Source organism: Scomber scombrus, chromosome 4, assembly GCF_963691925.1.
Source record: "Scomber scombrus chromosome 4, fScoSco1.1, whole genome shotgun sequence".
In the NCBI taxonomy this organism is placed as follows: domain Eukaryota; kingdom Metazoa; phylum Chordata; class Actinopteri; order Scombriformes; family Scombridae; genus Scomber; species Scomber scombrus.
In genome coordinates, this window is record NC_084973.1 from 6990591 (window position 1) to 7018578 (window position 27988).

At 39.8% G+C, this 27988-nt stretch overlaps 1 protein-coding gene across 1 annotated transcript; it reads right to left on the reverse strand.

Annotated features, from left to right (window-relative positions):
* Nucleotides 1-554: 554 nt before the first annotated feature.
* On the reverse strand, nt 555-26481 carry txnrd2.2 (thioredoxin reductase 2, tandem duplicate 2). Its single transcript, XM_062417197.1, has 17 exons — nt 26403-26481; nt 24511-24576; nt 24354-24410; nt 24084-24228; nt 23348-23422; nt 21885-21963; nt 21411-21473; nt 21065-21135; nt 15910-15929; nt 15390-15481; nt 15119-15293; nt 8959-9095; nt 6750-6845; nt 5846-5938; nt 4151-4222; nt 3925-4022; nt 555-2991 (listed from the first exon to the last, which is right to left on the reverse strand). Exons 1-17 carry the CDS (start codon nt 26476-26478, stop codon nt 2868-2870), a joined length of 1539 nt encoding a protein of 512 aa, XP_062273181.1. The 5' UTR covers nt 26479-26481; the 3' UTR covers nt 555-2867.
* Nucleotides 26482-27988: the final 1507 nt, after the last annotated feature.

Here is a 27988-nt window from a genome sequence, read left to right on the forward strand (position 1 = left end):
CCATACTAAAACCCAAATGTAAGAATGACACTTTGTGGTTTGACTGGTAGTTATTCAGAAACTAGACTGGTTGCCTGGCAACCTAACAAAGTGACCATACTCTGCCAAGAAATAGACCCGCACAAAATGCCTGTTGTTACATTTGGACAGAGCCAGGCTAACTTTCTACCCCTGTTTTTAGTGTTTGTGCTAAACTAAGCTAAGCTTCACATGTATTGTACTAAACATTGGAGTGGTATCTATCTTCTCATCTAACTGTACAATACAAAGAATGTGGGTGTTTCCCAAAATGTCAGAATATTGCGTTTGTTTATACTTTTTTTTTTTTTTTTTTTTTACAGCAGCAGCATTCTTTTATTTTCCTTCTGCAACAGTTATCAATTCTATCTCCTCTGTGAGTATGTACATATTTTTACATAATGAACACAGTTCTATTAGAAGCAATCTTACCATACACACCTGTGCTGTATGTTTATGTGTGCATGCATGCACAGAGACTCACAGATACAAGCAACCATGCAGACACTCATGGAGAACATTCAGCACTCAATCAGTGGACATTATTACTTTAATCAACTGTGCATTCCAGTATGTTATTACTCTACATATAAATTATGTATAACAAAGCTTTAATTGAAAATTACACTTCTTTATTCACAACTACTAATGTTGGCAGCCAGGTGACATCAGGCCTGCACTCCCCAGTTTTGGGTTTTCGTGCAGGTCATCATTAGCTGGCTGACCTGAAAGTTGAACCCTGACCCCCTCCCCATGGGGCACAGCTGAGGCTCGCTGGTCAAGTCTTAGGCCTGGAGTATATGAACAACAATAACCAACAATCATCCAAATTAAACTGATATGTCATTTTAAATAATTGAAATACAGAGTCTCAAGTTGTGCGCATTAAAGCCATACTGTACTGTGTTTAAAATACTTAGCATGACTAGATGAGAGAAAGCAGAAAGGAAGTAGATGGTAAAAAGCAAACAGACATTACAGTTTCACCGATGGCCTCAATGACTTCCCTCACGTTGCCTTGGGCCCACCCTGGGGTCTCTGAAGTGGCTCGTTAAGCACAGGAACATCGACTCAATTACCGAGGGCAAACACGCTGCTACCGCTCGGTGTTGTGTTGGTTGGCTCTGACAGTCCCATGGCCATCCTACACCCCCCCACACACACACCTCCGCCCGCAGCCCCCTTGGCCCCTGCCGTGCAGCGCCGGAGCATGTGAGCCCTCTCTGCTCCAAGTGATAGAGTCAAGCTGTTCCTGCTGAGTGGAGGTCAGGGTCCTTCAGTCAGCACCTCGGCCCTGAACAGAGCACACAGGAATCCCCCCCACCCCACCCCCTCTTCCCTCCCCAACCGGGCTGAAACTCGGCTCTTTCTCCTCCGGCCCGGGTCCAAATAAACCTGGTAGCACGCTCTCTCTTTTTCCCCTCTCTCCATCTCCTGGCACGCTGTCACTCCCCTCATCAGAATCATTAATCAGACTGGGCAGATTAGACTTCAAATAAAAATAAACTACACCCACCAGCCTCCTCTCATGTCCCCCTATTTCTGTAGCAACTCGCTTTATTGACAGCTCTCCTCCCCTTCTTCTACTTAATAAACCCAAGACTGGTTGAAGATGTCCAGTACAGCCATCAGGTTGAACATTTGAGCACTTTGGCAAACTGGGGGGGTCTATTACTGCATTATTGATATAAACAACTTACCTTATCTTCAAGGGTAATGACTCTTGAGGGCTAACCTGCCATCCATGTAAATACACAACAGATAACCCTTATCAGTTTGGCACCAATAAAGCCAGTCTGCTTTCCAACTTTATCCAAAAGCACATATCTTCTATAGGGATTAAAGGGATTAAATGTGCAACCTGAATGTATTCAGGCTTATGTTTTATCCAGTGACTGCTTTATCCTGTCCCTCTTGGCTCAGACAGATAGGAGAACTGGAGGGCAACAGTGCCACCTTTGGGTGAGGATGAGTAGCACAGCTGCAGCAGAGCTCTCAGTACAGTAATGCCATCGATGAGTATGATCACCCTCTGCCTGGGCTGTGGCACCAAATGGCTTTTTGACAGCATATGTTTGTAGTTTCGCTGTAGTCTTCCATGCACTGGGGGGGAGAAGGGCATGGGAGGAAAAGGAAGAGGTCTGCTGGACTCTGCCAGGCCCTCAAGAAGCTGGGGCTCCCCTGCCAGGTCTATGCTGGCTGACTGACAGGCGGCCCGCTGACTGTTTGTGTGTGTCCATGGGAAATGGGGCGGTGTCACTGCAGCGACGGCCCTGGGGCCATCCATCAGTGTCATTGGGGGGGAAGGGTGCAGGGTGGTGGGGGGCGGGAATGGTATGTGTCACCTCCAAGACTAATGGACAGGAAGTACAGCCGGAGAAACAACAATATTTGCAGAATATATATTCAGAAAAACGTTAGGGCCCGGTCCGCATTTCTCGTACGATTTCAACAAAACCCTGAGCGCGGCCCTTAATCCTGATTGATGAGCCTGTTTATTTAAAAGACACTCGCTCCGCAGCCGAGGCTTTCACTAACCTGATCTATAGCTCTGAGCTTTTAGAGTGTACATACACTACTTGCACGCAGGGAGAATAATCGTCGTCTTGGTCGTCACATGACATGCCAGTGACACTAACTTGGGCAACTAGTGATGATCTGCATGACTGGCACAGGAGCAACAGCGCAAAACCCCCAGAGAACACTGAGAGACTGGGGGCCACAAAGAAAGAGAAGGACAAAGAGAGAGCATAATTAACCCAGGTTATTTTCAGAGGACCAAACTAACATCTTCCCACTGTCACTGAGGGACCCTGTGTGTAGCGTTCAGAGACCGAGGGACTTTAACCTCAGCAGCCGGTGACCGTGGCGTCCAATCCTGAGCGTTTAGTGATGTTGACCTTGACCACCTCCTCAGCACTGGTCGGATGGATGCCTACTGTCTTCAACAAGTGGGAATATGTTGCCCCACACCTGTGACACACACGCACAAACACACAGAGAGGTCATTCAGGTTGCTTCTGCTCAAACTGCCTTTCATTATTTCTGCATCATCATCTACACGTGCTGAGATACTGATACTGTCCTTATCTACATTTGATATGCCTGTGGCACATCTATTCAGTGTTATCTACAAATATTTAATGAGTCCTGTAATTTCTTTTAATTTTGTGCTATCTATCATTTTGTAAAAGCATGTAGACTTTGTTTAAAAAAGATGGGTTTATATGAAACTCTTGCAGTAAAATGCAGACTATTAGAGAGAATATTAAAATGACTATCTGTGATGCAATAAACTCCTCAAAGCAGGCATCTCATCATATAGGAAAGTAAGTTAAAGCTGAAAGTACCAGTGGTTTCTTTTCAAATAAAACTGACCAAAGTGAGATCTGCTGAAACTGTTTAATTTTTCATGTGTCTGAAATTTCAATGTTTTGTTTGCTGTAAGGAATGAAGTATGATAGGTATGAGAGTGTTGAGTGTGATAGACAAATTCCACAAAAATTCCACTCTGCACATCCTAATGACTTAAAGACAGTTAGAACTCATCAGCTCAACACCATAATTATTTTATTTTATTTATTTATTCTTACATTTTTATCCTACCTCTGCTGTTTCCTCATTGCAGATTCTTGAGATTTATGATAGCATTTCCTGAGTTGCTATTTTTAATTAGTTCCTATTTTTAATGATTATTTTTCTTTGTTTGTTTGCTTGTTTGTTTGTTCTGACTATGTGAAGCACTTTGTGTTACATCGCGATGTATGAAAAGTGCTATACAAATAAAGTTTGATTGATTGATTGATTATTTGGATGGTTGTTTCCACGAGGCCTTAATGTACTAAAAACATAAAAAATGTACCTTACATTTACCTTAAAATCTAGGATTCATTTACAGTAACTTACTGGAAGCTCAAAGCAAAGCCCTGTGTGACCTCTCCAGCATTTGGACCGGTGAAGTGCAAACCAATGATCTTCTGGTCTCCACCTTGCTCGCACACCACCTGAAGAGGCAGGAAATCAGATTTACATTCACATTAGACTTTTTTATTTTTCAGTCTCTCTCAATGTGTCCTTGATCTACTAAGACACCACTATTGTATAATAAATTCACTAAGCAGTTTAATCCTACCTTAATGTAACACTGGCTGGCGTCTCGCTCTGAAACGGTGAATTCCAGGGGCTTGTAGAACGCATGGTAGACCTGCACAGACAAACACAGAGGACGACTCATACAGTACAGTATAAACAGGAGAAATGATACAGAGTGTATTACTGTGGGCCTCAATTCTGAACACTTAGATTCTGTTTTCTGCCCACAGCCAGTCAGCATTTCACAGTGATTTGAAAATAACCTCTTGTTGTTCTTTGACCAGCTGAACTTACAAATGTGCAAACAAAAACCACCGAGGGAGTTTCCAGCAGTGATGCTGAGCTCCTGTTGTGCACATTCTAAACTATCTAACAACAATACAGATTTCCAATAAGGCATTAATGAGAGTAATAGTTTAAAAATGGCAACACTTCATCTAAACAGCAGTGTGATGCCACTCATGCAAAATAGAAAACCCAGATATTTTACAGTTACATTTTTAGTTTATAATATAATAAAAAAAAAGAATTATATTTGGTAGATAATCAAGTGACAGCCCACTAACTTATAGACTTTGTGTTTAATTATTACCACAGTCTGATAGTGACTACCCCTGAATAACAGTGTAGATATAAAGCTTTATGAGCGCTAATTCAAGCTCACTGTTGTGTAAAATCAGTCAAATCTGGATATTAGTCTCAGTGTTTGCTCATCACGGTGATGGATTTCATGGATTTTACTCCTTACTGAAATGTGTGTATTGTGTTTTATTCTACGCTCGAGCGTGCCGACACAAGTTTTTGAGGGCCGCGCAGCTGTCGGGGGCCGGTGCTGCGCGAGGCTTCAGATCTCTGCGCGCCTGTCATCACCCCATACACACCTCAATCAGGCCTCCTGCTCGCCTGTCAGTCACGGCGAGGAGCCCCACCTTGCCGGCTAAAGCGTTTATCGACGGCCTAGTGCAGGTGTTGGCTAGCATCTGGCACGCTGCTCATGTACACAAGAGCGGGAAACACAGAGCTGCTTGTTTATGCATTGTATGTGTGTCTCAGTGTGTGTGTGTTTAGGGGTTAGAAGACATTCTGTGTTTTAATGCAGGTTGATGGCAACAGCAAGCCTCCATCATTGCCACTGTAACTTTCTTTGTGTGTGTGACATATAGCCATTCATGAAACTGAACTCATTATTCAACACATCACAGTCACAGTTGTGGACCAATGTTACAAAAGGAGAGCAATTTCTACATTATTTAACATGCAATAAAATCAGCCATTTATTTCATTTCACAGAAAGATGAAGACTTAAAGAGGCAACTTTAAAAAAGTGCACAATAATTTTGTGTTTCAAAGTTACATTTATAATTTATAATTTATAATGTATTAACCTAAACCAAATGTTATATCTCATTATATCATAACCAAAAGAGTCTGTTTTATGTTATGTGGCATTTCATAGCATTGTGAGCACTTGAGATGCTCCATGGCACAAACACTGCAATGTTAAAGGTTCAGGTAAGAACTAAGGTTGAGGCTTTTCAGGTTTATAACTCAATTTTTTAACCACTATATATTTTTGAAAAGTGGTAAAAGTTCAATTTAAATGTATATTCAATTTTAAATAAGTCACCCTGAAGAGAAATAATAATAATTAAAAAAAAAACATGAAATCTAATTCTGGAAATGTTTACAGTTGGAAATTCACTGTTTGCAGCAGTATCACAGCAACAGATCATACCTCTATGCCGTCTTCTCCATGTCTCTTCTCAGCGTCCTCCTCTGATAGACCCACACAGCCGTACTCCAGAGGGGTGAACACAGTGGTGGCCACCTGAAACACACACACAAAACTAGAAATCTTTCTCTCTCTTTCTCTTTTTTGTTGTTGTTTTTTCTAATTTTTTCAGTCTCTCATTTCATAACATTTTAACAATTCCACAAGAATTAATTCCAAGGTCCAGGGGTTCCCAACGTATTGAATAGAAATCTATAAATATATTATACTTAATTATATTATACTTTTTTATTTGTTATCAAAACTTTATGTAAAGGTACTCCACATATGATCCAAACCCCAAGGTAGAGAAACTCTCCATTGTAATGACAAACATTAAAGTAATAGTTGGATATTTTGGGAACTATTTTTATTTGTTTTCTTGTAGAGAGTTATATGACAAGATCAACATGACACCAGGAGACAGTTAGCTTAGTTAAGCATAAATACTGTAAAACAAGTGGAAACATTGAGCACTGTCCAAAAGCTTAAAATGATATAATTGGGCCTACCAGCACCTGTAAAGCTCACTAATTAACAATTTATAACCTAGTTTGTGTTCTGGTAACCTCAAAGTAATGACAAGATGAGAATTATTGGCGTACACATAGGCCTTAAAGACATTTTAAAGTAAAATGTCTTCCACCAGCAGCCAAAAAATAAATATTGAAAGCTAATGTGGATTATTTGTGGCTGTGAGTCATTATTGCATCAAATAAGCCACATCGGGGCAGAGGGTGGGGGTCCATGAGAAAGGGTTCTAATTTGCCTCAAATGAAGAATAAAACAATTGGCTCTAAAGGCTACATAGATTGAAGCTGTGGAAAGATGGAGGGAAACGATCAGACTGTGTGTGTGTGTGTCTTACATTGTCGTAGTTCATGAGCTCTTTGGTCTGACCGGCCAGTCTGCGGGCGAGGAGCTTTCCTGCTTTAATTGCCGTTGGGGTCAGTTCAGGACGACCCTAAAACAACAGACAACTTTCCTTATTTCAGTGTACTTACACCCACAAACACACACACACACACACAAGATACAGTTACAGAGACAGAAAGTAGTAAGTACTGAAAATTTTAACCATCTTTTAAAAACACAACAATATCCCTATCTATGTTTTTGACTTTCTGGAGGTTTGCCAAAGCATACAAACACAGTCATGGATACACACACACACACACACACACACACACACACACACACACACACACACACACACACACACACACACACACACACACACACACACACACACACACACACACACACACACACACACACACACACACACACACACACACACACACACACACACACACACACACGTAACTGAAGAGTGCTGGAAACAGTAAGGCTGCAGGGCAATTCTAAAGGCATGACTTAAACCTGTAAAATTACCACCGCACATCCTGTTGTCCAAAACATCTCCTGCACCTCTGCATGTATGTGGACGTCTGCTGCTCTAGTGTTTCCAGTAACTATTTACACACCAGACAGACAGCGTACGTCATTATAATGCATTTCTTGGCACTTCTTGGAGGTGTCTCCGAAAAGATAACAACAGAGCGGTGGACAAATTGAGCGAGATATCAACCGTCGTCTTTAAAAAGATGAAAAAAAAAGAAAAAGAAGCCTCCTGCTGCTGTGAAAAGCTGACAGACAGATTGGGGTGAAGCACGACTCATCAAAGTGAGCTGTCAATCAAAAAGACGCTCTGTGAGTGTGTGTGTGTGTGTGTGTGTGTGTGTCTTGAGGCCGGGGAGGCAGGAAGGAAGCAAACAGCTGGTTGGGGTGAGAAAAAAAAAACAAGAACGCTGCAACACTAACATTACATACAGCAGGGATAACTACTATTAACACGGCTGCTTCAGCTTAGAAAACACAGTGCCGATGTCAATGATTATGTGAGTCCTCACATGATGGTCAATCTGCTGCTAAATGCTTGCTTGCAGACTAAAATGTACTAAATGTATGTGTACAAAAAAAACATTTAGAATGACGACGAATTACAAAACTTATCTTTAGGTTTTTTAGAAGGCATGAAATAAAAAAAAACCCATAACCTTAATTTAGTTACTGTTTTTCTCTAGAGTTTAGAGTGGTTGTGTATTCAATGAGAAGAGCCCCAGTTCAATGTAAATTGTTAAGTGTCCATGGTTATACCATTAGAGCAAACAATGGCTCACATTGCTGATTTGTGCAATATTGCACAATTGAATTGAAGAGGTCCAGATGAAAATAAAAAGACATAATCCAAGTATTTGACAACAATCTGAGTAGCTCTCAGCCATTTTGCATGCTTTTGAGACAGTTCCTAACTTCAGCTCTTCTACTGTCATGTTGTGTGATGTTCCAGGCTTCAATGTTGGATCATGATGTAAAAATAACAACTTCTGTGCAACTTCAGTCAAGCTTTATGCTGCACTGCCCAACACATCTGGTGAAAACTGATAAAACCTTATCGAGCGCGAAGCTCACTGTGTAGCTACTGAACTCAAAAGTATCCACACTTGTGTTTTTAAGCCTATTGCTTCACATTTTGGTAAATTGTCATGATAGAAGTCATGCTGTTGGCAGTTTGCAGATTGTGTACGGACAACAATCACCTTTATTACAGGATTTCTTTGATAATGAGGAAAAAGTATCAATCTGAAAGTATCCTGTGATTTTAAATGGATTTACGGGTGTTTATTCTTGTTGGACATCAGATAGTAGCAGTGTGTATGATGTCTGTGTGTTTCAGTTTGAGTGAGTTAAGACTAAGAAGAAGATGTTCATATCCTGATAATGTATTTGTATTTCTTTCCATTCCAATTACCTATAACAATTAATTCCTATCAAAAATTGATTTTAAAAAAATGACATTTGTGTGTTGTGAGTTAATGTTTCATTCCACTGGTGTTAGTTTCCTCACAGAGTTGACAGACATGTGGGCTGGCGGCTCAAACTATGAAAAGCATTTACAGTAACTAACAGAGTTCATTTCTACAGTCTAAACTAAGACTTATAATTATGTGGAGTGTTTTTCCATCTTGACTGTTATTAGGGCTCTTCCTGTCGTCAGTGCTGACAATGCCTACCTCGCCGATGTCACCGAAAGCATAGATGTTTGGCACAGAGGTAGATTCATCAGCACCCACGATTATTTTCCCCGTCTGGTTGTTGAGTTGCACACCGAGCTTGTCGAGACCCAGGGTCTTGGTTTCTGGAGCTCTACCTGGGCTCAATGAGAGGAAACAACAGAGGGAGAATACTGTATTACAATTTAGGAGAGAGAGGCTGTGTCTATGAATTACATTATCATTAGTACAGATACTGCAGAGAGGAAGCTTTTCTTAACACCTACTGTAGCATCCAGCTGGAGCATTAAGAGTGAGAGCTTATAAAAACAACAAGGCTGTCTAAAACAAACAAGTTGGATATTCTTCTCCACCCTGACAAAATGATGAAAAAACAAATGAATGCTGACATAAATAGTCAACTGATTGATTAGTGGATCAACAGAAAACTCATTACCAACACTTCTGATTCAGTTCAGTCAATTCATTAATAATGAACTCATTTATCAAGCAAAGATGCTACACATTGGCTTCAGCCTGATAAATGTGAAGATTTGTTGCTTATTTTGGTTTTTCATATCTTTTATATTGAATGCATTTGTTTTTTGGTAGGTTGGTTGCACAAAACAAGCTATTGTGTGTGTGTGTGTGTGTGTGTGTGTGTGTGTGTGTGTGTGTGTGTGTGTGTGTGTGTGTGTGTGTGTGTGTGTGTGTGTATTATGTGTTTTAGTTAGTTTAGTACTAAGTTAGTTTTAGTACTAATTACTAAACTAAAAATTTCTATTACATTTATTCTTTAATAAGAACCTTTTCTTTTTTTACTTATGGTGCCTTAAGGATCGCTTTCAACTTTGTCGAACATGTACAATGACAATAAAGACTATTCTAATTCTAATTAAAATTCTATTATAAAGCTGTCACCTTTGGTTCTGGGAAGCTGTAATTAACTTTTCTTTTTTTTAAAAACTATTTTCTGACATTTTTTAGTTGAAATGATAGATTAATTAATAATGAAAGCACAAAAATGAACAATTGACAGTTTGAAAACAGCAGTATTATTTGTTTATCTTTGCATATAAATTGAGGTTGAATTTGCTGTCTGATTAGAAAAGACTTGCACAATAAGGGACAACAACATCTGGCCAGCTGAGATGGTGAACTACAGCAACGAAAAGCAGAAGAGAAACTTATGAGCATCTGGGAATTAGGATCCAATCAACCCCCGGGGACATCTCAAGGTGCGATTTCTGACACTTCCTGGGGGACGGTTGACTGGTGCTGTCGACACCGAGTCTCCATGGTGATGGAGCATGGACCGCGCCCCCTCTCCCCTCCTCCTCCAGTCCTTCTCCGTAGCTCCTCACAACCTGCCTGGGTAGCATAATAAACACCCGGCCCTGAGGTACCCATGTAGATGCTATCGGACAGCAAAAATAACAAACCCCCGAGACCCTTTTTCCTGGCTGGAGCCAAAGAACAACGTCCTCCCCCTATTCTCAGACCGGAGGGGCTACAGGGACCTGTCTAGTACTCCACAGCATGGGTGGTTGAAGGGGATGGAGAGCGCAGAAGGGGAAGAGAGACCAGTTCCCAAAAGCAGGGCTTGTAAATATTTTCGTGTCTTGTGTGGGCACAATACTGGAATAGCCTTGCGTGTACATGTCTGGTGTCATTCAGGAGTATATCCCAGAGTATCCTGACATTTGAAGAGGTGTGGTGGGCTGTATTGTTTAGAGTTTGTATGAGTTTAGAGTTTGTGTCCCATGATGGTCTTTATCCCTTTTTAGAGGCTTTACCACTGTGACATGAATCTAATTTTGGAGGTGAATACTTTGCGGTCTTGTTCATTGAATTTCTGCATTAAATATTCCCAAAATATCAGTATTGGCTAACTGGTAGAATCTCATTGGTAGACTCTCTCTTTGCCTATGTGGCCTTCCTGTCTTTAGCTCCGGTCACTGCAGCAGGAGCCACCACAGCTCCATTGTGTGGCGAGGACACAACAACAGTGGAATGGCTGATAAGCGACTTGGTTGGAGCTTGAACACACACACACACATTCATGAACACACCATGGTCTGACAGATAGACCAATATGAACAAAGCCTGTTGTGACATTAGGAGGAAGCTTTCAGACCGCTAGGCTAATTAGCCGCAACAAAAGTCTGCGAGTTGAAATGAGAGCCGAACGCTTATCTGATCAATCAAATGAAACAAAGACAAAAGGCAGAGCGATGTGACGGGGGTGGGGTTGTTTTTCTTAGGGGGGGAACAGATCATACATGATGCCAAAAATTGATTATGTGTTCTGTTTCAGGCCAAAAAAGATTTTAAGATGCAAATTGATAAAGAGTTGAGTAGCTGTAGAACAAAAAAAAAAATTATTGTGTATGATGTAATATGACAATTGTAAAGGAAATGTCATAAAACTCACTGTGTACAGTTTGTTGTGTCTTAGAGTATTACTACCACTCTATGTCCAAGCATTAGCTATTCACAAACCACACTTAAACCTACAAAGTCACTGCTCTCCATGCTTTTATTTCACCTCACCATGAGTACTGTCAGTCATTTTACTTATCTCAGCATGAGCTTTCTCCACCATTAGCAACACTTTCGACTGCAGACAGCGTTTAAAGACTAGGAGTGATGGTCTCCTACTGTACAATAACACGCTATTTTTCTCCAAAGTCAGAGCAGTTCTGGTTATTTCACAGGAGAGTGGCAGTGTCAATCAAATCTGATCAAACCACACCCACACAGTCCTGATGAAGCACATCAGCTGACTGTGTTATAAACTCTTTTCTTCTTTGTCTCCCAAACTTTGATTTATTTATCAAAATTGAATGTTATAGAGAAATTGCCTAAACAATTTTACAAGTTAGGCTCAGCAATGTCATCTCAGAGCATTTGACTCATTCTACTTTTTTTTAAACCAAATTTTGATTGCTTTTTTTCAAAGGCATTTTTTCAAACTAAGTATATGTATGTAAATGAATAAATAATTAAATGTCTTGTAATACAATACTTTAGGATTTTGGTGCTTAAAACACAGACTCAGATTGTGAACATTTAGCTGTTTATTTTCTTTCTTTACTTCCATTTCTGAAGAATGTGTTTATTCTATCAAAAAGTTTCAATTAAGAGATAAACCTTTAATTTGAGAGTGAAAAAGACAAATAAATGGTGGTACATTTGTTTCAAATGTATTGCTTATAAGCAAATATTAGGTTTTAATTAGCTGATATGGCTTTTGGAGTTGATATTTATTAACTTGCAGCAACCAAACCCAAAAAACATCTCTATACATGTAGTCTATATAGATAAAAGTGCATTTTTGGCCACTTCACATGCTATTCCACAATTGTACTGCAATTACGTGTTTGCAAACCCAAAGGGTCATAGAAAAAGACTAAGAGACAGAGCACCATCATTCAGGTATGTTCTCATTAACTTATAATGCTAAGAAAATGTTGCATAAGAAACACATTTGAGTTGAAACTCCACAGATCCTGCAAAAAAAACAAAAAAACAACAAAAACACTGGGAAATCCTTGAGTACTGTAGAGCGTGGCGAGGAGAATGAGTAATGTGCTCACTGTCCGCATGCAGACAGGAAATGTGGAAATGTTCTGTTTCCTGGTGTGTTTCTGCAGCCCACCTGGACATGGGAGCGGCCGTGCGACCAGGAAGGAGCAGGGGGGAAAGGTGGAGGGAGGCAAGGGAGGCAGGGCCGGGGAGAAGGATGTAGCAGACGCTGGTGATACTGTCCCCCCGCTCCCCTCTGGCCTTTAATAACTCCACAGAGGCCTGGGACCCTGCCTGGCCTCTAGTGTAAGGTCACAGTAAAAGGGAAGTGGCCTTGTACTCATAACTCCTGCACATATACATCAAAGAGCAGAGGCCACACTGTTACTGTTTTCTCACTAAACTGTATGGGAACAAAAGCTGTCACAGATATAGCCTTATGTGGTTTTAGCTGGTAACACAACACTGCTTTGATATAAAAGGTGAAGGAACTTCAACTTGTGGTGATGCTATCTGACAAAAATTGCATTTGTTTAAAGGAGTCATGAAATATATAAAAGGCTAAAAACAGGCTAAAATACTTCTGGTGCGCTGTGGATTGAAAGCGAGCTGGGTCCTTGACTGAGCTCACGTGGGAATTCTCATAAATAAAAGGAAACGTAAAGGTTGCGGCATCTCACGCATGTCAAAAACCTACTGATACTTGCTCTCAGTGCAAGTATCATTCTCGCCCTCTGTCTCACGCTGAGATGATGTGGGAATTCGGGAGCGAGGGAGGGAAGACCGAACGTCATCTCAGCTGCAGGGTCACGCACATCCTTGTTGCTGTCACACGCATAGAGCGAAAGGGACCCTCTCGACACACACACCCACACACACACACACACACACACACATTTAAATAAAGCACAGGTTTGGCTCGGAAGCACTGCGTTATCTTTGAAAAAGTTTTGACGTGGCCTTGACGGATGCTCGCTCCATTGTTACTCATTCTGCTGGTGGAACGGGACAAGTGAACGCCGTAGAATAATGAATGGGTAGAAGGTGAGGAGGAGGAGGAGGAAGGCTGGCAGCAATGGTAAGGCGAAGGGCCGCGGGCAAGGGATGGCGCAGTGACAGATGCGGGCTCGGTTTCCGCAGGGGCTGGCACGGGCAGGAAGAGCCCAGAGAGGGAGAACAAAGAGGGGAACGCTGTGACCCTGTGCCTGGGTGCATCCTGCCCCATCCTGCCCCTCTCTAACCGCAGAGCCAGGGAGCCAGCGCTGGGTGATTAACACTTCCCCTGGCCATCCCCATCAGTCAGGCTTTATTACTTTGTTTTCAGCCTTGATTCCCCTGCTATCTGCTGACACTGCACTCTATCGAGGATGACAATGAAATTGACGGTGGCGGGGAGGGGTAAAACAGTGATACCAGTGTTTTATTTCGGGGATGTATTGTTACATCAGAGAGAAACAATACAGGTGGTGAATCCCATGTAATCCCAAAGGAGAGTTAATTACTGTACCGTTGATGCATCTATTGACTATCAATTAAACAAATATGCTGAGCTTTTTGTAACTATTGGGGCATTTTAAAGGGTTACTCCTCCAGATTGTAACCAGAAAAAAACTGATTTGAGTTTTAAGTTCCTATTATGGGCTGAGCTCCAAAAACACAAGATCCTACATCCCATAATGCTATTTAATATCTTTTACTACTCCCTTGTCGCCTGTTAAATGCCAACATCTTTCACATCCCCCGCCATCAGTTTGCAATGCTTTCTTTTGTAAATCTGTAGGCTTCGTATCCAAGCTGAGATAACACGATGACATCATCACAGTGATTTTTCAGACTGTAGAAAGTCTTACACCACAGCCAAAGAAGACATTATACAACTGTTTTCACTGGCTGAGTAGTATTATTCATGACGAGTAAACTGATCATTATGTGAAAAAAAAGTGGAGATTGCCTATACAGATGTGCTCTACGTAAGAGACTCATTATTTTTCATATCTAAACCTGCACTCAATTCTATTAACAAGCTCTATCTGCTAAGTACTTTGAAAAACTGTGTGTAAGTATACTGAAGAGAGCTGCTGCTGTTTTGAAGGCAAAGCATGGTCACACCAAATATATGTGACTTAGGTTTCTTCTGTTTATTGCACTTTGGATGTAAATTGATGAATAAAATCTATTCATGGCATCCTCGCTTACCTTTTAGTGCCTAAAACTTTTGCACAGCACTGTAGGTACTGGTTAACTTTTATCTCTAATATCACCAAGTGATACAAAATAAATTATATGTTTTGTTTTTCATGTTTTGTTTTCTTTACTGTACATTTTGAGATTTTAAACCAGTCCTGAAAAGTCAGTGCATTAAAAAAAACGCTGCAACAGATTTACGTACATGATCTCAATTCTGATGTAAAAAGCAAGTCGGGACTTAGATTTAAATCATGTTTCGTCAATCATCGGGTTACTCTGGTTAAGGGTAGTGGAGAGTGACGAGTCAGCGCCGGTGCAGACTTGCTGTTGTGGAACGGGTGAGAGAAAAGAACTGATTGTGTTTTGAAAATATCACATTTGACATTAATGTAGAGTTAATGCAGATTTGTTTCAGATTCACGTGAACTAACCCAGAGCGGAGACACACACACACACACGGACTCACCAACTGCCCACAACACCGAGTCGTAGGTGTCCATGTGTTCATCGCCTGTCTGGGTGTCAGTCCAGGTCACCTGAAAGGCTCCTGAGGACAGTTTGTCAACTCTCTTTGGGACGCACTTCCATGCAAATTTAGTTCCGTAAGCTTCCATGTAGTCTGTCACTAGACCTGCCATTTGCTGCATAAACCAAGAGAAAATACCCAGCATTAAGCATGACAATAATCACTATAATGATGTCCAAAATATAGCCTGCAGCACAGGAAGCGGCCATACCTGATCAAACCCCCTGAGGGCAATACTGCGAACCATCACTGTGGTATCCAAGCCGATGCCCGTGAGGAAGCCTGCACACTCCAGAGCCACATCTGAGCAGCAGCAGGTTGAGGATTGTAGTGTTTTTAATGAGTTGCATATGCAGCAGTACCTGAAGTGTGACCATAAAAATAAAGACATTCTTCCACACTGAGTAGTTTGCTTTAAAAATAAGGTGAAAACAGTCACGGAGCAGCATATAAACAAGATAATGGTTGAATGGTATTTGGAAAAGCAGCACAATATTTGTTTTGTAATGATTTCCCAACTGGCAGAGATAATATATTTCACAATGAAAGCACTCTATGCAGTTGCAGATATGGCACATTGAGTTTAAAACAAATGCTGAGAGTCACTGGTAATATTTCACGCTGGTATGATTCCAATGTTAAGTTTATAATTTCACTCTTCCTCAAATGATCACCGGCGGACTCGGTGCAGTGGCTCCATTTACAAGCTCTCTGGCAGACACAAAGGATACAGCTGGCTCCAACCACAAGCCTGCAAAACACAAATAAAGAGCAGCTCTTTAGCAGAACTAATAATACAATCAAAATACAGGACGTGTATATGACAGTCAGTCTGTGCGGTGCACTTTGGCCAAATAAAACAAAGCAAATCCAAAGCTGAAAATGTTTACTTTAAATCCTCGAATTAGAGAGGTGATGAATTACAAAACTTCATAACCTCTGAGGGAAGTGAAGAGGTGTGAAGAAAATGTAGAAAAAGGGGGCCAGTAAAAGCTATTTGTGTGTGTGTGTGTGCGCGCGTGTGTGTGTGTGTGTGTATAAGTGTGTGTGTGTGTGGTCCAGGTGAATCACACTTCATATCCCACCCTGAGATCCGTGGCGTTGAGGAGGGCTAATTGCTAGCGTTTAAGCTAATCCCTACGGATGGGGTGTGCCATGTTCGGGGCTCAAGTCCACACATCAGCCCGCTGAGTGACACCCATCACCCACATGGATGAGGCCCCCACTCTCTACCTTGTTTTTAACCGCTACAACCCAGACCTCCATACCTTAGCTCTGCTCTACCTGCCTGCAGCACATCCTGCCCTTGTCCTTACTAACACTAACCACAAAAAGCCCCGGTGCCCATCCTCCCGATGTCTGTGTGATGCACAGCTGCACTTAGCACGTATTGTGAGGTGGCTTAAAGAAGATTAGGCAAAAAGCTTTAGCTTGATTCTACACTTTCATCACTGAGGACCGGTCTCCTTTCCCTTACCCCTTCTTCTTCTTCCGCACTGTGTTTGATTGTATTTCACTCTGTTCTGGAGTCTGTACAGCTGCAACACATTTTTCAACCAAAAGATGATATTGCTATAGTTCCTGCTGACCCTTTTAAACAATGGTCACATTGATGGCAGGCAGCTTTAAGAAAGAGAAGCAGCAGCACAGTGAAACAGTTTATCCAGCTTAATTTACAAGTACTCTATGTGTAGGTACAGTAATATTACCTATATCAGAATCCAATAAATACCAGCTACACAGATAAACTTTGCAACATGTACTCTGTTCACCGGCTAAGGGACAAACCCAGCATATCAAATAAATGAGAAGCATTAAATTAAAACAGGTCATGTCCATTTGAGCATTTACTACAAGTACCATTATATCTATTGAATCATTTTTCAATCTATTCACAACTTACTGCCAGTCTGTTCTCAAAATGTATTTCACTTCAACTTTCAAAACCATAATTACAATACAAAGACAGCCAATAATCTCCATGCCACCTTATTCAGGAAAACTTTTTCCAAATTTTCATTTAGATTCTGAGGTCCTCTCTATATATTATTTTTGGGGCATTTTTGCCTTTATTAGAGAGTTGGTGGCAGAGAGGTTGACAGGAAACAAGGAGTGAGAGAAATGGGTATGATGACATGATGCAACAAAGGTTCCTTGCCAAACTCAAACCAGGGATGTTGCAGATATATGGCATGTACTGTAACTACTTGGTTATGAGGGCACTCCAGTCTAAAATCATTTAAGAAATTAACCATACTCTTCTTTATGGACCAATTAAATAATGCAACATCAACCACTCTCACTATCGTATCCCATGTTTTTGTAAACTGTCACCTTTCTAGTTACACTTGTAGGACCTTAGTTTTTTATGTTTTTTTCAGCCTTTGTAAGTTTTTGTCTGTATTTATTTACTTTCAGGTTTTTATGTTGTATACTTCACAATAGGAAGGCACATTTCTCTTTTATTAGTTATTCTTCTCTTTTCCTAATCTCAATGTTCTCCATCTATTATCTATATTTCTTGTATTATGTATCTTGTTTTCTCTTATGTGCAATAAATTAAAATATAATAAAAGGAATTCAATATCCTTATATACAACACATGCTGAAATAATCTTACAGTAGTATGAATGCTTACAGCGTTTAGGTGACATTAGGAGAATCTAATCTCTGACAGTCTTGCTTTAACAGTTTGATTTTATCATGTAGTGAAAGTCAGTTTCTAAAACGTAGAAACATCAATCAATTTTCTGCTCTCTTTGATTCTCATCTATGTTTGACACAAAGCGCCGCGCTGGATTAAGGAAAATAACAGAGGCATAAAACAGTGAAAGAGAAAGAAAAAAAATAATGTGGGAGTCACTGAAGGAGAAAAAGTAAGGCTGGTTAATGTGTGATGATACAATGAGTCTCATTATTCCAGTTGGACTCCAATCTGAGGTGACTCATTGGACGAGGAGCGACAAAACAAACAGATTATGAAACTCTTGAGACTTGGCCTCTGACAGTGGAGTGGTAGCATGTGGTTTGGAGCTCCTGCAAAGACCTCACTGTCTGTGGCTGCTTATTAATCTCAAGCAGTTCTTCAGAAGCTTCAACACTGATTAACAATACACACTGGATTTGGATGCTCTTGTGCGTCTGTGGAGAACGTGGGTAGGTTTTTTTGCAAATGAATCCAACTTGGATATTTTTTAATTCAATGTTGCTTACATTTGCTGATAGTGTTTCAGTTTGACCAGTCTCTCCAGGCCACAGATTAAAGTCCCCTCCCTTTTTTGGTCTTGCCAAAGCTACACGGGCTGCATGGCAACGTAACAGAGACGATGGCTTCAACCAGCCATTTGAACATTAAAACATTCAAATGATAAACTAATTTTGTCCAGTAATGTTTGGTTTAAAAATGAAAACTTGCAGATCTGAAAAACGGAGACTCCGAGACGCCTGTCAAAGAGCCCACTTTTACATTTCAATGCCAAAATATTTTTCCTTTTCTGTTCTTGTCAGAGCAAGAAAGAGAGACAAGACAATTACTAATCATGAAGTTTTCGGAGGCAGACTATTTGATAGATAAACAGAAAAGTAGTGATGTCATTGATTACTGATACAATAAATAAATAAATAAAAATTGTATTTAAACAAACTGCAACATTTCAAATACTTCTGAAATAGATGACATTTAACTATGTGCAATTTTCTACTTTTTATGAGTAAATATGCTGTAATGCAGAATTACTATTACTTACTGCTTTCCACTAAAAGATGTATATTCTGTGTTTTAACAAGAAGTAACTGTTTAATTTCTTAAACGTTATGTGTCAAGGTTTATGTGTCAATGTCAAGGTGTATCTGTGTGTGTGTGTGTGTGTGTGTGTGTGTGTGTGTGTGTGTGTGTGTGTGTGTGTGGCAGGGCTGCATAGTAGCTCATACTGCTACAGCACTCATTTATGCTTGCATTTATGCAAGAGGGACCTAGTGATTACTTTGTCTCTACAATTTCAGGTATGTAGGTTTATACATGACCATATATTCTTTTATTGAGATAATACAATATACAATACAATACTCATAATATTTTAATTTGTTTTATGAAAATGTTCTTAATCTTTTCTGTGATGTTAATGTGCATATAGAAACGTGTGCTGGATCCTTTCCTGGGAACTCAGGCAGCATTGACACCAGAGAGACCCTACTAATGCTTTTGTTTCTCTAAAACGGCAACAACAAAAAAATGATGCTGGTGCCATCTGTGGTGCTTTGCAATAAATTGATGAAAGATAATTGCAGGTTGTGTTGATCCACTAAATAAAACCTACATACTGCTCCAGCTCATTAAAATATGGGCCTGCTCCAAAACCAGTATCAGAGTCCTGCTGTCCTGCTGGCACGTGCTCAGTGCCATCTCCTGATAGCACGATGATGGCAGCCAACTCTGGGCTTCGGCCCCGGGGCCAAATCTGTCGCTCAGGTGTGCATGTGCTCCAAGGCCCATTAGACACCCATCACTCGTCCAGACCCCCCCTCCCACTTCCACTCCATCCCCCGCCTGCAGAAACAGCCTATCGGACCATCACCTGCACAGCTGACAGCTCTGTGGCACAACAACATTACCAGCTCTGGATAATGTGTGTGTGCGGTGTGTGTGTGTGTGTGGTTTAGTACCCTTATGAAGAAGCTAAAGTTAACAGTATTTCACAGCTAGTCACTTTCTGCCTCTGGGGTGAACAGGACTTCCACTCTGGCATCAAAGCACTTCCTGTGCTCAAGTGAGCGGATAATTCTGCTTGATATACAGAAGGTGTTTGGTTGAATAGGTGAATGCTACAGTGGTAATTGTGTAAGGAGCACAATGCATTCACCTTGATCATCTCTGTCCACTTTGAATGATTTTCTATTGCCACCAAGTGGTCAAAAAGGTGAATAGCAGACTGCAGTATACATTTCTGAAGATATATTGTGAAGACACTGATCATCCTAATCAAAACACAAAAAAACAATGTGCTCTATAACCACTGTCAAAAATACACCAGCTCTAATTATCAGCCAGAACAATCAAAATGTATTTTAAAAAAGAGAGCGTAAATAAAAACTATTAAAAATCTCTGTGGCCCAGGTGAGGACAACCTAGATTCATATGCAGCTTTAATATTGGAAGGTTATTTCCGCTTATCTGTCACCGTGAAGCAAACAAGCACAGCAACCCAGGTACAACCACAGCCGCTAGTCACCGTGTGCACGTCGTGCCAAGAGGAAACGTCAGGGAAAGACCAATTAACCAGGTGATGACAGGAGCTAAATGGCTGGATTTAAAGGGCTTGTTCAGTAAAAGGTCAGGATGCAAGCCGCTAATCTGAATCATGAGGCGAGGACAGGCTGACAGGATGAGAGAAAAAACAAACTGCGTGTCACCGATGAATGATTACAGTGCGTGACAGTGGGGAAGTGGCGTGTCGGCGAGCGAGGTGAGGCGGCGGGCAGAGCGAGGCATTAACACTGCGCAGGTGAAGAGGTGCTGCTTCCCTTGTGGTTCATTGTTTAGAGAGCGACAACCGTCCTACCTGTGCTAAAACATATGCGTTATAGGGTGATGTCATTATGTTGGGACTGAAGCAGAAGACAAATTGATGCGTCAAGATTAACTTTCGTCATGTCGCGAAAAAAAACAACATTGGTGGCAGGTTGAAAAAGCAAACACTGATTGGGTAATATCTGCTTAATTATATAATAATATATAATATAAGGTGTGTGTGAGTATGGGGGTGTGTGTGTGTGGGTGTGTGTGTGTGTGTGTGTGTGTGTGTGTGTGTGTGTGTGTGTGTGTGTGTGTGTGTGTGTGTGTGTGTGTGTGTGTGTGTGTGTGTGTGGAAAGGTGGAGGGCCCACTCACGTTTTTCCAGGTGACTTCTTTAGCCAGAATATGTCGTCACTAGTGATGCCGTGATCTATCGCTCCTGGGATCTGGAATAAGAGTTAAAGCTGTGAACATGACTCATAATGACCTATAAATCAACTATGGACAGATCTATCAACAATGTTCAATAGGACAAACAAAGAAAGAAGATGTGTTATGGCTTGTATGTGTGCTACAAACAGCATTGTAATAAATCTCCACTTCAGTGCTTTTGGCTTGTCTGTTGCTTTAAGTTATCATTTTCTCAGTTGTCTACAAAGACACTCTGGCAGGCAGAGAGAGAGACATCTTGGGGGTGAATGATGAAAACAATGATACTTACATTTGTGGGGTACTTGGGCCGTCCACCAGTAGCAATCACGATATTCTTGGCAGTGAGGATGGTCTATATGAGAGGGGAGGAAAATTGTAAAGTACCAGGCGTTGTTCATATCCTTCAAAAAACAAGGAAATGTCAAATGAAAGCAAGTGGTCTCTAAAGTGTTCTGCATTAAAAGGTGATGATGGAAACATTTTCAAATCATTGAAACAAGTCACACTGCTCTCTGTAAGTGGGGTTAGGGCATATGATTTTGCAATTTTGCAGAAAGAAATTCATTTAGATGTTTCAATTTATTCAAAGGAAAAGAAAATGGTAAAAACAGAAAGGGAAAGCAAAATATAAATTGTTAAAATATATATTTTTTAAAGGATGCAGAACAGGATGATGTAAAAAAAAAAAAAAAAAAAAAAAGGCAAATAAAAACCAGCTTCATGATTATGCCATTTTTGAACTGATTTGCAATGAGCAGCGCACCTCTTTCCCTGCTTTGGTTAGTCCTCTGATGGTGTGTTCATCCACCAGGCTTCCTTTGATGTTCAGATATTTCACCTTCCTGCGAAACACAAGATAAACAGTTGGTTGCTCCTGGCGATGCATTAGACCACTGAAATGCAGATCACACAACTGCTGTAGATCTCACACACTATCCCTCTGATTATAAAGATACTCATTGATATGCTTAAACTACATCTTGTAATCTAAAAAAGTAATGAAACATATCACATGGTGATACACATGGTGAGGTTCTGTAATCTACTGTATTGTCTTTTACTACTAAAAGGACAAGGGATGTACAGTAGATTTAATGTTTACATATATCTCTTAATGATTCGATGTCAAACATAATGATTATCTGCAGGGATGGTTTGAAAAGTTTCTATGGACATTTCAATTGTATAATCAAGAATTAAAGTTGACCTAAGCCTCCTTTTCACTTTCAAGAAACAAACTACTGACATTTTGCAGCCTTTCAGGTCTACAGAGGGTGAGGGTGGTTTTATTTCAAGCTCATTTCTACTTGTTTTCAATTAATGAACTCAAATTATTTTAAATTACAACTAAACCAAAACGGAGCTACAGTGTGTAAAATATACAGACATCATTAAAGAGTGTACTGTTAAACTGCATATTTATATATTTTATATTGAATATTTCCTTAATATGAGCTTAGTATGAGAGAGACACACATTTTAAGTTAAGCAACAAATATACAGTCTTTATTGACATACTATATCTGCACACACAACTGCAATTTTAAATATTCATCTGCTAACTGCCAAGTATTACTCACACCAAGTTTATTGCTTAATTATTACTGATTAAAAGTAACATCTGTTCTCATTTATTCGTTTGTTTGTAATTAATACACTTGCGTATTGCACAGCCTCACGTTGCTTATATTTCATTACAATCAATTAAAAATCATCAGGATCATTACTTATATGCTAATCTTACTGAACATATGCGCATATCACTGAAATCATATTATTGCAGGTTGAGCTCGGGCACATTCACACAGAGGTTAACACCTGTTTGCCCTCCAGCCAGCTACTCAATCAGCATGTGTTTGCTGACTATCAATCCTTCAGCTGTGTGTACCAACAGAAATGTACAGCCTTAAGCAACTTTTTCATGGCATAAAAATGAGCAAAAAATTAAGAAAAAAACCAGACATAATAATTATTTTATGGAAATTTCTGCTATTTTAATACATTGTGTGTACACAGCACTAGAGACTCATTTGAAAAGTCAGATAGATTGATATTTTTACTCTTACTAGGAGGTAAGAAAGTATCATAGGAGACTTCTTAATGACCTCATATCAAATGGGAGGAGTGACTCCCTAATTACTACTTTACTACCTTTAAATCAATTATCAAAAGAATCCCCATTAAAATACATAAATAAATAAAATGAGTGGAGCTGGTGTCACTTACTTGTCCTGGAGCTGAACCCGGTGACCCCAGTTGAGAGAGCGGACGTGGTTTTGAACAGCCTCTGCCATGGTAGCCCTGGAAAACACACAAGAGGTACCACTTAGAAAACTAGGGCTGCAAATAACGATAAGTTTCATTATTGATTTATCTGTTGATTATTTTCTCTCCTTACTTATTAATTGTTTGGTTTATAAAACATCTGAAAACAGTGAAAAATGGCCATCACAATCCCCCCTCTCAATGTTCAATTAACTCTTAATGGAAGACCCTGATTAAGCAGCAGATTCCTAAGTTTGGGTGCTTTCAAAATCCTGCAACCATCAAATATTTGGTATATTTGGCTTAAACATCAATAATCATCATAAATGTTGCCTATTCATTTTCTGTCACTCTAGTAATCTAACTTTATAGTCATAGTGAATAGATTTGTGTTTTTTTAAAGTACTATGATTGATAGTTCCTGGTTGATGTGTATGGTGAGCAGTGGACTGTATAGAAAAGACCATCCAAAGGTTATAAAAGAAATGAGAAATTTGAACAGAGTGAACAATTAAGAAGAAAGTCATCATATCATTCCCATTCAGAATTAATGTCTTTGTTATATTGCAGTTATGTCACTAGATGGTGCTGTTGAGCTACTCTGTTCTACTCTGACAGCGTCTCAGCATGAGTGTGACCTCTCCTTTCAGTTGATGAGCCGCTGCCACATACAATATTGGACATGGTTTAGACCTACCAGTCATGGCAGATTGGTCCTGGGATCTGCCAGCCATACTTCTTAGCATCTTTGACTGCTGCGCCAAGTAGAGCAGCCTGGTGCATGAGCTTCTTAGGAATGCAGCCAACATTAACACACGTGCCGCCAATACCCCACTTTGTGCCTGTTTGGAAAAGCATTTCCCACATACTTTACGATCTTTTGGATCTCTGTTCCACACATTGTGTTGAGAGAGGAAATGTGTTTTTGTGATTTTCCTTAAACGACAACATAGAAAATCGATCTTACCTTTAACAGATGGTTCCACATAATCTAAAACAGCAACTTTCTGTCCCAACTCTGCAGCTGTAAACCACAAACACATGTTGTCAGGGTATTATTAGATAGATATCACTGAGCAAAGAACAGAGGAGTATTAAGGAGACAGACATTTGAAAGATCTCACCTTCTTTGGAACAGGCAAGCCCTCCTGATCCACCACCAATCACCACCAGGTCATAGTCATATTTCACTGTGTGAGCATATTGGATAATTAATAGTACATACATAAGAACTTGGTGTTAATAGTAGAGTTTTGAGCTTATCAGAGTTGTTTTTAATTGGTGCCCTATGATGAGAGAAAAGTGAGACTTATAAGTGAGATTCTACAACAACCAGAATGCACTGCGTACATCCCCTCCAATTAGGCTGATTGACTCTACTGATGTCGTGTTTACAGCCAGCAGAGTGGCAGTTTCCCAAAGACAGAGCAGCATTATATCTCTTTACTGAGGCTATTATACTGGTGTACTGTGCAAGGATCATAACAAACAGCCTGCTGGAGTCAGTTATGTTGATCACTGCAAACTTAGCGAGAGCTGCACACAAGCAAGAGCTGCTGATGGACAGTCATAACATCACAGAGTCTGCCGTCTCTATTTGAGTTCGTTTTGTGCAACAATCATGGATGCAACTAAATAATGTGTATTTTGTCTCTTTTTGATGACAAGGAGCCATTCCCCGGATTGTGCTCAAGTTGGATGCAGCTGCAAAAGTTAACTTCCAGGTTATTTAAAGGAGCAGTGTGTAGAAATAAGTGACATTTAGCAGAACAGAATTGGTAGAAATAGAATACAATACTCATAAGTAAGTTTTAATCACCTGAAAACAAGAATCGTATTTTTGGTACCTATAGATTGAGCCCTTTATAATGACATAATAGGTGGCAATCTGCAACCTAACCACTAGATGCCACTAAGTCTGACAAAATGCACCGTTAACAGTTCGCTGTTCTGTACTCAGAGTTAAAGTCTGATATAATAATCTTTCAGAAAACCAAGTCAGGTTTTAAAGCACCACATGTGTAGAGTGCAGAGTTTTCAGACTGTCGCCATTCTCTATCATGGTCCTCACTGGCTACCCTGACTGCAGCACCTGTCTTTTAGCTGCTGCTGTTATGTAGCTACGTGGTGGTAACTTCATGAAACTAGTATTCTTCCACATATGCTGGTATTTCAAAGTATTTAGTAGTATAATATTTTAGTATCTGCTTTTCTCTGTTGCTGGTGTAAACATGGTAGGAGGAGTATTTTGGGAGACTGGCAGTCCTTGAAGGCATCACTACAGAGAATAAGTAAAGGAGTTTGTAGTCTATCTAGGCAGATGTGTAAAGTCAGCCTGGTGGTGCAAAACGCGTCAATGGGCGGACTTCTGCTGACTAATGAGCGGGAGCTCTGGGTGCAGACAACATTGTTAAACATTGTTCACGTACATTTGCATGGTCATATCAAGTGAATAGCTGTCACAATTACAATGTGAAAAACTGTGAACCAGTCCTTTAATGCCATGTCTAGCGAGTTCATTTGGAGTTTGGACTTTTGTGATATGACTCGGTGAACTACACCACTTACTTTCAGCATACAACATAACACAACTCACTTTATTTACACTGACGTTTACGTAATCTTGAAGATTTGGTTTTAATGGTATTCCGTCCATAATTCAACTCTGACAGTACCGGCAGTTTAAACACTTTAAACTAATGATATTATTATAGAGATAGTTACTTGTTGGCCATTTAAAATGACCTCAGCATCCCTAGTGCTCCATAGGACCCGAGTAGTGCGTCACTTCAACAAAAAGCTATGAACAGCACATTTTAAAAATGTATTTGGCTCAGCTTTCGATTGTTTGCCTTATATCTTAAATATAACATTAAATATAACTGTTAATGACCTTATATCCTCAACATGATGTAACATTACGTCTGTTTCTCCAGATATGTGAGAAGCTGTGCGCTGACAACACCTCCAACAGCTTCTCTCCATGTTTCTACACAAAGATATAACATCATATTACCTGTCAGGTTTCTTATTAAAACATGTAAACAGTTAGTCCTTTTCCACCGGTATCTGCCTCTGCACAGGGCAGCCATGTTGTTATTATGAAAGGACCCCGGCTGACTGTTGGGTGTGCAGAAAATTGCCTGAATGAAAAAACGAGAAGTTACTCGATAAAATGTGCCTATATATAATATATTGACTTGTTCATATTAAATCAAAAATAAATATCATTAAATGCAAATTATTTACAGGTAACTTAGTACCTGTAATACATACATTAAAACGTCAATGTGTATAATAAATAAATACAATTCTTTTTTTTTTTTTTTTATTAAAAAAAACATGACAATGCATTTGTGTAAATGTGTATATGCTAATGTGGCTCCTTTTTGCCTTTTTGACAATAGCCTGCTTTTCTTTTAACAGCAGACTGTTTTAATTGTTATTGTAAAAAAACAACAACAAACAAACAAAAAACTAAATAACTAATGACATTAATGAAATATATATAATTGGATATCAAATGCAATGTATTTTACAGATAACTAGTAAATAATGAACATGCAACCTAATGAAATGTATGTTTTACAGGAGGTTCCTGTAAATATATATATGAAAATGGTAATGTGTAATAAAACATTTTTTTTTTTTTTTTTTTTTTTTTTTAAAACACATGACCATGTATTTGTCTAAATGTGTAAAAAGATATAGGCTAATGTGATTTTTGCTGCAGATATTTAACAGATATTTGTACTAATGACATTAATGTCTGCTGCATTTCTTGTCTGTCACTTCCAGGGTCATTGGGGCTCACTGTGACTTTTTTGTGTGACTTTTACCGGGACTTTTACCAGTGTTTCCTGAAAATAACAGAATTTCATGCAAAGAAAACAATGTAACATTTCACTAAAAGTTTCAGTCAAGAGAAATTATGAGTAAATCTATCATTTAGATCAGTGGTCTCCAACCCTGCTCCTGGAGAGCTACTGCCCTGCGTGTTTTAGGTATCTCCTCACTCTAACTCGATATCAAGCAGCTGAGGCTCGTCAAAGGGCTTGATAACGAGTTGATTATTAGAATCAGGTGTGTTAGAGTGAGGAGATACCTAAAACATGCAGGGCAGTAGCTCTCCAGGAGCAGGGTTGGAGACCACTGATTTAGATTGTGGTAATTATGTATTGCTGCACAAAACAAATATTTAGAAATGTCATGACAGGAAAAGCACAGGCATAATTTTTAGTATTAATATTGGTTTCTAGATCAAGAGCATTATTTATGAGCCAGTGTTTGGCTTTATCAGATCCACCTGTTTCTGCTATGATACATGTCTGTTTAAAAGGTGTAGCCTATAGGCCTACATTGTACATTAACAGGGCTTATGGGTACATTGTATTTACTAGCTTTACAAGCTTAATTAAGCTTTTACAGCCACTTTCCCAATTTTACTGTGTGACACTCATTCTTTTGTCTGTCTTGCATATTTAATCTTAGAATCATCACATCATATTCATGTAGCTACATATTTTCCAGTGGTAAAACCTGTGTGATATGTTGTGTGGTAGATCCTGTCCTTTCTTCTCTTATGACTAAAAATAGAAGACT

Coding starts and splice junctions, on each gene's coding strand:
- txnrd2.2 (XM_062417197.1), bottom strand. CDS start 26,478: ATGGCTGCCCTGTGCAGAGGCAGATACCGGTGGAAAAGGACTAACTGT. Junction 24,411..24,510: donor GCTTGCCTGTTCCAAAGAAG/GTGAGATCTTTC, acceptor TGTGGTTTACAG/CTGCAGAGTTGGGACAGAAA. Junction 6,846..8,958: donor CTTTCGGTGACATCGGCGAG/GTAGGCATTGTC, acceptor CTGTTGTTTTAG/GGTCGTCCTGAACTGACCCC.